This window comes from Sabethes cyaneus, chromosome 1, assembly GCF_943734655.1.
Source record: "Sabethes cyaneus chromosome 1, idSabCyanKW18_F2, whole genome shotgun sequence".
NCBI lineage: Eukaryota > Metazoa > Arthropoda > Insecta > Diptera > Culicidae > Sabethes > Sabethes cyaneus.
The window spans coordinates 160,049,395-160,060,431 of NC_071353.1; the positions used below are offsets into that span (position 1 = coordinate 160,049,395).

An 11,037-nucleotide genomic window follows, 5' to 3' on the forward strand; every position below is an offset into this window, starting at 1 on the left:
ATGGTTTATAAAGCCAATGACCGTTTTGGGATTTAGGCTCCATACCTGATATGGAGTAAGAAGGAAACTTCCTAAGAAGTTGTGCCTTGATAATGCAAGAGCTCCGCAATAGCAGAGCAGATGCGCTGAACTTTCAGGTTCAGAGTTACAAAAGCGGCAGGTGTCAGATGATACCTTGCCGATATTCTTTAAATGATAAAGAGCGGGGCTGTGTCCTGTTAGGAGTCCCGTGATCGTGCGTAGTTCACTACGAGTTAAATGGAGTAGTTTTTTAGCTACTGCAGGGTTTGGGTAGATAAACTGTTTAGCTTGTCTACAACCCTGTGTTTGATTCCAACGGGATGCTATTTCTAGCTTTTCCCATGTCATCAGTTCGCCTTTCACGGCGGATGTGGAGGTGCCCAGAAACGGTTCAGGACCAATAAATTGCTGAGCTGATCCTTGTCTTGCTAGGTTGTCAGCAAATTCATTGCCCTCGATTCCGCAGTGACCGGGCACCCAAAGTAATAAAACTTTGTTTTGGCGGGAGAGTTCCCTCAATGCTGTGCTGCACTCCCAAACTAATTTGGACACGCATTTGGCGGACTTGAGAGCCAGTAGTGCTGCTTGGCTGTCCGTGAAGATACCGATTTTCGCATGCCTGTACTTTCGTTTCAAGCATATTGTCGCACAGATGTATATGGCATATACTTCTGCTTGAAAAACGGTGGGCCACTTTCCTAATGAGATAGTTTCCCTGATGCCGGGTCCGTAGACTCCGGAGCCTGTGCAGACAGTGCTTAAACAGTTCGGTAAATTTTACCGAAATCTGAACAGCTGAACGTTCGGTAAAAATTTCGGTCGTGCATAGAGCTTTTCAGTTATGTGTGTATTGGTGCTTGAAAATAAGGCAAACCACAACAGTAAACAAAAGAGATGCATTCCTTTGTCACCAAGGTACAGAATGAATTTCGTCTTCCGCTGGTTTAAATACCAGCATATTTTCAAAATATGTGCTTGAATTTGGAACAGGGTGGAAAATTTGACCGAAATATATGCCCTGCAGTGTGGCAAACGGAGAAACACAAGTAGTAATCGCTTTACCGCGAATTTACCGAATTCGGTGCTTTTTTTTAGTGTGTAGCCAGATTTTTGCAAATAATACCCACGCCGGCAGTAGATGTTGGCTACTATCAAACACATACAGTAGGGATAGGGTTACCAGTCCCTTGGAAGAAACCAAGGAAGAAACCTTAAAGCGGGCTTAGTAAAAATTAGAAACTGGACCCCTTCGGCTCAAAGCTGTACGATCATTTTGAGAAATGCCCAATAGCGAAATTCTGCGTTACGTAATGTATGACAGTCTCTTATTAGCAAGAAAATTAAAAACAAATCTGGCAGCTCTGACAATTCACGACTTTTGACACAACTTGAAAACGATAAACAAATACAAAACATACAGAAAGAAAACACATGGTGTTGCTCTAATAAATTTTCGAGAAATTTTAACATTTTTATCTCGTAAATTTAGTGCTCATCGTTTCGAATAGCTTTTGCCAAGTGAATGTGACTTAGGCACCATGGAAGAAAAAGATAAAACCAGCGGCCAAGCCACTGCCGAAGGAGAAGCACCGGTCCGGTTACCTCAGAAGCGCTTCTACCGACAGCGAGCGCACTCCAATCCTATCGCTGATCACAGCTTTGAATAGTAAGTACCTGTCCCTGTCCCGTGTCCCGCGAAGGTTTATGCTAAGTGCTAAGTATATTTAACAGGTTTAATTGTTTATAATCGACTGACTACATTTGGTAGGTGACTAAGTTTTCTATTTGCCAGGAATGTCTATCGGAACGCATTCTACGTAAATCTAAAGCTGAACATCCAAAAAGACTGTCGGAGATTTCAGAAATATTACAAATGTCCATCCTTCGAGAAAGCCAACCAAAAAGTTGGCTACGAAAAGTACCTAACTAGTCTAATTAGTAAAAGTTTTAAGTCAGTTAAAGAAATCAAATTCAATATGTTTTATTTCATTTAAAAAAAATTAGTTGGTAATGTTGGTTAACGCGAAATTTAGATTTTTGGGACGCTCAGCGACAGTCTCTGAACTTTGATTTTTTCATGGACTTACCTGCATTCCGATTCACTGTTGATCTAAATCGGTGCCTAAACTCTGATCGAAGCCACGCCACTTCACAAACCTTCGCACTGAACTGCAATTTTCCACTTTTTTTAGAAACATCTCCCGATAAGTTTTCTTCCGAAACACGAAGCACATTTTTTCAAATGTCTACTTTTAAACACTGCCTACTTTGTTAATCTTTGTCGCGACTTGAATTGTTTCAATTTGAATTTTGATTTTCATGGCTTACTGCTCGCTCGCGGTTTCAAAAAAAAACATTTCCATCCATTTTTACAGCCCCGTCCGACCGGACGATTACGATTGGTCGCAGCACTATCCCACGATCGGCGAGGGACAGCAGGTGGAATTCGCCGACATCGGTTGCGGCTACGGTGGCTTTCTGGTTACACTGGGTGAGTTGTATCCGGAGAAGTATGCCCTCGGCATGGAAATCCGCGTCAAGGTTTCCGACTACGTGATGGATCGGATTGTGGCGCTGCGCAAGCTACACGAAGGGCGCTATCAGAACATTGCCTGCATTCGGACGAACGCGATGAAGTACTTGGTTAATTATTTTCGTAAGGGACAGCTGGAGAAGATGTTCTTCCTGTATCCGGATCCGCATTTTAAGAGGGCCAAACATAAGTGGCGCATCATCAATCCGGCCCTGTTGAGCGAGTACAGCTACGTGTTGCGCGAAGGAGGTTGCATCTATACGGTGACGGACGTGCGGGATTTACACGAATGGATGTGTAAGCATATTGAGGAGCATCCGGCCTTCGAGCGGCTGAGCGAAGAGCAGCTGCGGGATGATATTCTGGTAGAGAAACTACTGGACAGTAGCGAGGAAGGCAAGAAGGTTACGCGAAATAACGGTGATAAGTTTGCTGCGGTTTTCCGCAGGATTTAAAGACTATATAACAAAATAAAAGTTAACTTCTTACCACTGAAAAATCTTCAATAATTTCATTCGTTCTGCATATATCGCCATGCAACGGCAAAAGGCTTGATATTAATTTTTACTCATATATTTAAACAATTTTCCACCAGTTTTTGCTTCTGTTGATGTTTTTTTTTTGTTTTGCTTTGACACATTCAATACTAGTTTTGTTTTGCTGTTTTGTTTTTTTTTATCATTTTTTTTCTTCATTTTGTTAAAAATTTCTTATACAAAAAGCTAGCGAGTGAAGAAGAATCCTTTTTTTTCTTGTTTAATCGTTCTTGTTTATTTCTGCGGGTTGGTTGCTTCATGTTTGCAAATGCATATTAATTTTCCTACCTCCGTCGGGTTTTTTTGTTCACTACACTCACATTTAAAAGTTTCACGACCGTCAACGTACGTGCCCTCACACCTTGTTGTTGATAAATATTTATTGGTAAGTTAGCATGTAATGGTGTATTATATGCCTGTGGGTATGTAAGTGGGTGTGGTGTGCAAGTTGTGTGGTTTTACGGCAGGTCAAAAACAATATCATTCGCGGTTGTTCGCGTGTGTGTGTGCTTGCATGTGTGTGTGTGTTTGTGTGGAGTATGTCACGTTTACTTTTCTAACTATTTTTTAAGTGGCCTAATAATTGAGTTTCGCTTGTTGTAAAATAAGTTTTATTCGTGTTTCATTTTTGCCCGTATGGAAAATCGGAACAGGACATCTGGCTAATTGTGTTACATCCAGTTCTTTTGTCTTTACTTTTGTTTTTTGTTCGTTAATTTCTAAGATACAGATTGTAACAACATTGAGTGTTTTTTTTTTGTTAATTTTACTGCATTTTTATACCATTTTTGTGCACGATGGGAATGAACGATGAATGGAGAGATGGGTTCGCTTCTTAATAAGTTGGTGGTTTTATAAACAGGAAGGAGGACAAATGGAGTTAACTAATCAGCGCTTTTTTACATTTGCTTATTGAAACGTTTTCTTAATTAGAGAACAACTAGCCGATTGCTCACGGAAATTTTGAATGCGGAAGTAGAGGAAAAACAACAAATTGCGCGACTGGCTTTTTGGCGTTCCATTTTCTGTTTTCAAATGCATTTGTTAAATACTTTCTAACTTTAAACCGACGACAGTTTGGTTGCTTCAAGACACGAATTTACAACTTGGTTTTGGTTTATCTTTTCCTTTGTTATCGATAGTACTACTAGCCATTAGTGTGTTTTCCTTCTTTTACATTGTTTAGCAGCCTATCTCGAGAGGAAGTCCCCACATTGGACCTCCTCGTTTCGGACTAAACTAACATTCGGTCAATCGTCTGTCCTCGCTTCTAAGCAGGGCGATTAATACACCTATCAGTTATATGATACGGGTTTGGGGAATCGACACTTATTTTGGGTCTTTCCGACTATACTGCTATTCTCCTATTCGATTCGTTCTACACTTTTCCTCCTTTGAGTTGCGATTATCGTGTAACTTTTTAGCCCCGCCGATTGAAAACTTTCTCGAACGAGACGGACACAACACTACTATAATTGCACACGGCAATTTACAAGCAACTTTACAAGTTTTGTTTTTTCTTTTGTGTGTGTAAAGTGGAAGTTTGACTTCATTATCCTAATTCTTATTTTCTCATTTCGTGTTGTGGTAAAAAGCTACGAAAAAAATTTAGAAAAAAAACACATGGCAGCATATGATCACACCCAGCAGAAATACATACATATATCTTGCGCTAACTTGTTTGCTACTGTTCGTCTCACTATTCATTTTGTTGTTTTCTTTTTTACGATAAGTGTAGTTTTGTACAACAATCATGTAAATTTTGTATGTATGTGTGTGTGTTGGTTGAGAGGGGCGGTTTCTCTTCGCAGCTTTGGATTTTTTGTTAAAAGCTTATTTTCAATAAAGAAATCAAACGATAAATAGAATAGCTGCGTCGTAATTGCGGCCCGAGCTGCTGATACCGATTACTCGCGAGGGCTTGCATTCCCGCCCGTGTGTAGAATAGAGGGCGAAGATGAAAAAGAAAGAAAAGGTAATGCAAAATATGTATTCCAGTGAGCCGCTAGCCCTCACGAGCAACTGGTTGCTCATGAGTTGTTTGACTCACGAGTGGGCTATGCAAAAAGACGATATGAGACTGTGCGTTCGCGAGTGTGTAGATAGCAGAATGTCTGCACACAGCAACGGTGGCTGTTGGCCTTAGGAGAGAGAAAACAACGCCGCCAACGAAAGCATCCGCGATTTGTACGGCATTTCTCCTTAGTAGTGTTAGGACCAATGCGAATTTGCCGCTCGAGAATAGAGCTGACCTGCTACAGACCGACCATACAGAGCAGCTTAACTTCGAACTTCGCTTCCGAGTCTCAAGTATGGCGTTCTAACAAAATCGTAAACTGCACCCACGTAGTTCGTCGTATTAATCACGTAAACTCATAGGCCCAACCAAGAACATGAAAACTGCTCAAAGCTGACCCATTTTCGTCGGCCTTGATGATGCTTTACTTATTTAGCAGTTTACAGGTAAACCTGTTCTTTTTGAGGCCCATCTAAATGGGCCAATTTGAGGCCAGTCTGAAAACTGAGAAGCACGCCCGGCGATCGTCGGCAATGGCGATCTCTAATTTCATATTCCTTTGTTTTACCGGGCATGGACCAGTAGGCAAGTAGTAGCGCTTTTTTCAGTCGTTCCTGTCCTGTCGCACTTTTATTTTTGGGATGCGAGAAGGCGTGGACAGACGACGGCTGTCCACCGTATACTTCAGCTTCATGAGGTGAACCACGGAGCTGTGGCTGCTTGCAGAATGCAAGTTACACTAGCCTCAGGTGCTTATATTACCAAAACGTGCGATTGTTATGGACACACTGAGACTTGGAGGGCAACCTAGAGTACTGAATTCAGAGACTGGCCATGGTAACTCAGTAGCTCGCGAGTACTTGTCATCATTAAACCAGCGACAAACGTTTCAAGTAATCAGTGAGTTTCGTTGGTTTAATGATACGAGTTATTGAGTAACATGACCAGTCTCTCAATTCAGTGCTCTAGGGCAACCTTCTCCTAAGTGAGTATCGAGAGATGGATGTAGTACTTCGATGAGTACCTAAGCGGCAATACTCCAGTAAATAAAGGTCCCACGATTCTATAATTGAAACCCTCCGGGATAACCGCCTCTAGACCAGTAATGTTGCGAAGCCCACACTCGTGTGGTCTAATTCCACAAATTCTCTCTTTCGGACTCTCGCTCTTATTTTTTCATTTACTGCGAAGAGCCTTTGCGAATGTGCATTTAGCTGTCAGCTACGGTCGTCGCTCTCGTTCGTCATTGCAACCCGCGAGGGCACTCACTCTCAACCACGTACGTCAGGCAGGGAGGGCGTAAGATGAAGAAAAGAAAAAGCAAATCTGTATCCATACAACCTAGTATGCCTTACGGGCTATTGGCTGCTCAAAGGTTGCTAACCTCGGGAGTGAGCTGTGCAGAGAGACGCTACGAGGCTGTGCGTTCGCGAATGTGTAGGTTGCAGAATGTATGTACACAGCCCCGGTAGTTGTTTGTCGTTTGCGTCAGTGGCGTAAGCGTTGGATGCTATGCTTCTCATACTCGCTCGCGTGTGAGTGGGCATTGTTTGCTTCTCGCTCGGTTTGCAATAAATATTGCTTTAGACATTGCCCTTTTTATGGACAGACTTAACAGCCGGTTGTTCGAGTACAGGAGAATTGCGGAGCTAGTGCAACGATCCTACTGACGCTAGCAGCACCGCTCAGCCGAGATTCGGACGTACGATGACTGGCTTGTTAGACCAGCATCGTACCTCGAAGCTAACTGGACGGTTCGATTCTAAAATTAGGAGACACAGGTGATGGTAAGTTGCCGGCCTCAAGTCAAGGAAGTTAAGAAGGTTTCGTTAGCGTTGATTAATCGCCGTGTAGCATATAGTAGCCATTAAGAAATTATTCTTTAAATTCTTATATACAAATGTTCCGTTTGCTTTCCAAATTCAGCACATTTCAAATGTATTTCCCGATGTTTGCGTCTAACTATTGTGCTTTGCAGCGGAATCTGAATTTTTTCTCCATGCCATGCATATGACGGAACGAAACAACAACATTGCCGTTAAAAGGGATGGGAACTAGCATTAAAAATCGTTACTGATAACTATCAATAGTTTTCAGTACGTTACTGATAACTCTCAGTACTAACTATTTTACCCATCACGACATTGAACCAAAAAATAGGAAATTGTATTATTATAACTGCATTATTTATTAGAAGTTTACTTTGTAATTTACCAAGCCAAGGGGATTTACCAAGGGATTCATGGGGGCTCCTGCAACGACGGACCTTACCCAAGCAGCACATTTTACGCACTCATGGTTGCAGAAACTTATTTACGACTAAAATTAGTCATAATTCGGTTACCACAACTGGTTTGTAACAACTGTGCTAGAAGGGTATTTTTGCCATCCGACAGAAATGTTGGTGGGCACGTAGTGCTCCCATCCCATCTTTATTGAATTCAACGCAGCATACGATATAGTCGATCGAGACCAGCTCTGGCACATAATGAACGAGCGCGGTTTCCGAGATAAACTGACGCGACTGATCATAGCTACAGAGGGTTTTGTGTGCATTTCGGGACACACTCAAGTCCCTTCGAAACGCGGCAAGGGTTGTGACAAGGTAGCAAGAAGACTATGATATCATTCCCAAGAACCTTGCGACGGCAGAGGCAATCTACACCAGGCGGAAAGCGGAGTCTATGAGGATTGGGTAAAAAATAAATGTATCGAAGACGTGTATCTCACGGACGGTAATCGTTGATGGCGACGAACTAGAAATGGTTGATGAGTTCGTGTATTTGGGATCGCTGGTGAGCGAGGACAACAATACTAGTAAGGAGAGCCCGCGGCGCATTAAAGTGGGAAGTCGAGTCTGCTTTGCCCTCCGCAAAAACACTACGATCAAGAAGCATATGCCGCCGTAAGAAGCTGACAATATAGAAAACTCTTATTAGGCCAACAGTTCCATATGGACTTGAAGTCGTAGGACTGCTCACAAAGGACACAGGCGTCCTTGCCGCGTTCGAGCGGAAGGTACTGTGAACGATATTTGGTGGAGTAAAAAATCAGAGGGGTTGTGTACAAGACACGACCGCATATATAGGTGACGCAGGACTACGTAAGTCTCATGTCTCGTAAGTGGCATGTATTCATGCTTGTAATCATTCGATTCTTCATGTATACATGCTATATGCAACATATATACATGCTACATGCGTTGTATGTAACATTTATCAAAGTAGTAACATTGCATACGTTCAATTCTCAAAAGATTTCAGAGTTATTTCTATGTGCATTTGGAAACAATTTAACAAAATCAAGAATACAAACTATTGCTTTCCTGCTACCTTATAGAAATTAAAGATTGTTTTTATTACCCATGGTTCCCCACGTTGAAGGAATTTTACCAATTGAATCCGATTTTATCAACAGCACATCTTTTCACTACGCTTCTAATGAAACGGCAAGCATGCGTATTCATACAGAGTCATGTTATAACCGAACACTACAGCTGTAGCACATTTTTCCAACACAGATATCAAATTCGCCTAGGTTTAATCGTCTCGCAGTAAAAAATTTGCGATCTGTTTGGACAACGAGCGTGTCATTTTTTCTGGCACACTTCCCTAACACAGACATCAAATTGGACTAGGTTTAATCGCGTTCGTAAGAAATTTGTTGGCACGAGGGGGCTTTGATACTCCCTCTGGCGTACTTCCCACGCAAGGACATCAAAATGGTCTAGGTTGAACCGCGGTGTTAAGAAATCTTGTTGAAATGAGGAAACTTTGTCACTTGTTTTGGCTTACTTCTCAAGCACAGATGCCAAATTGGTATAGGTTTAGTCATCGTAAAGAATCTTCCAACCAATCACGAAGCGAGAATTCTGGTAAAACATAGGTTCATTATTTTCAATTTTTCAATAGTTCAGCATCAAGAATCCATACTTTTCTTCTTTTGGGTCAATTCTTAGAAGATTTTCCGATCGATTAGTGTAAGAATATTGAAAATCGATCGGAAAACCGCTGAGCTATTAGCGCTCAAAACCTTTCATTTTTCGCGACGCTCGTATTTTTCGATTTTTTGGAATGACACCCTATCTCAAAACTTGCCGTAAGACGTAGCCCTACGTCAAAACTGAAAGTGGAGAATGGCGAAGACGTATGAATCACGAGCTATTTGCACCGCTTGGAGAGATTCCCATCGTACATCTGGTGCAAGTCGGTAGGCTACGGTGGGCCGGACAGTTCTCTTCAACAAACCCACCAGCAGGCTTCTGCCGTGCTCTGCAAAATATCTCAATTCTTGGCGTTTTACTGGCAAAGTGCTGAAGACGAATCGATTTGCTCTCTCTCAGTCGGATGTTACCTTCTTCGACGCGGCGAGTTTTGTTTTGCTTTTGCAGTGCCTTGCTACATTAAACTGTATGCAATGCACTGTATAAATCAAACGGGGAGCTGTTAGGTGAGGTGAGGTGACTGCGAGAATAAGGCGCGTGAGAGAAGTAAGGTGAGGTGAAGTGACTGTGAGAATACAAACCCCGCTTTTGGGCCCAAAAACTGCTTCCGAAATTGGGCTCTCCGATGGAAAGTCAATGATTGCTAATTTCCCGTTAACAGAACCATAAAGTTTTGGATGACAGCCCAGTACTGCAGTGGTTTGATAGACGATTACTTTTATTCAACTAATTTTCTATGGGCCCTATTCTGTACGTCATATCGAGTACACTTTGCCAGACTAGTCTGAGCAACTCGAGTACTCGACTCGAGTTGTCTGTCTGCAAGTGACCCAAGCAGCACCATTTGTTGCATGAAGGGTTACGCAACTATAATTGAAACATTCAAATATGGTAAAAATTCGTATCAGTAACCTTTATCGAACTGTTATGTGACTGAAAAAGTGCAAGAGGTGGAGCCTATATGCAACCAATTGTTACACAGATGTTTCATGGAACATCAATGTGCGTTACCTATCCATTCGTGACTACGATACTGAAAGAGATTTTAAGCCTGTTCGCACTCCTACGGAATCCTATGTCGCGTTGTTAAAACTTGCGTAAAAACGAAAACAAAAAAACTTTCTTCTCTTTTTTTCTCGCACAAAAACCAAACAATTATGAGCCACTTCGTAATCGCGAATTATGTTAGGCTGGAAACAAATTTCCTCTCCAGTCTCCAAGACGAAAATTATTTACATTAACAATACATTTACATGGAAATTAAATATAAGAAAACTTATCCTATTTAATTCTACTATGTATATTTAATCTTGACAGATACGTATTTCGCCTACGACGTATCTGTCAAAAATAAAATATACATAGTAGAATTAAGCTGGATAATTTTTCTTTTATTTAATTTCCAGGTTTCGTATTCTACTAAGACGTTCCAAAAACTTCAGTCAATACATTTACATTCGTAATGCGAAACAAAACTTTAGGGTTTTGGGCCTATTATGAGCTAATCTTCATGCCCTTCAAAATTTATCGTGCAAAATATAATTTTGCTTTGTATTATTTCATGCGTCTCGTGAAAGTTATTAATTTATTAATTTTCAAATTTAAAGAATTAAACCTGCCAAATTAAGAATTCGTTTACGATGGAAAAATGCGATGTAAAATAGAACTAGATACTGTAATCAAATAATATTTTAGTAAATGCCATTGGATCCTGATGAATGTTCGTGTAATTTATTGTTAAAATAAAAATGTTCCTTTGTTGGAAAATATTTTTTCATAAAAATATGACTGAATATGATGTAACATTGATTGTATTTGTTTAGTTACATTTATTTTTAAAAATATGCCGTAATCAACATGATGCAACATCATGTGATATTACTGTTTAGCAATGACGTTATAATAACACGATGTTGCGATGAAGTTTCATGTTACTAGATATACACTAATATGTATTGGTGGAAGCTAGTATAAGTATTGGATAACC

General features: G+C 41.0%; 1 protein-coding gene across 1 annotated transcript; it reads left to right on the forward strand.

Moving 5' to 3' along the window:
• The first annotated feature begins 1,447 nt into the window (after positions 1 to 1,447).
• On the forward strand, positions 1,448 to 3,058 carry LOC128734800 (tRNA (guanine-N(7)-)-methyltransferase). The gene is made up of 2 exons (XM_053829155.1): positions 1,448 to 1,687; positions 2,397 to 3,058. Exons 1-2 carry the CDS (start codon positions 1,560 to 1,562, stop codon positions 3,007 to 3,009), a joined length of 741 nt encoding a protein of 246 aa, XP_053685130.1. The 5' UTR covers positions 1,448 to 1,559; the 3' UTR covers positions 3,010 to 3,058.
• Positions 3,059 to 11,037: the final 7,979 nt, after the last annotated feature.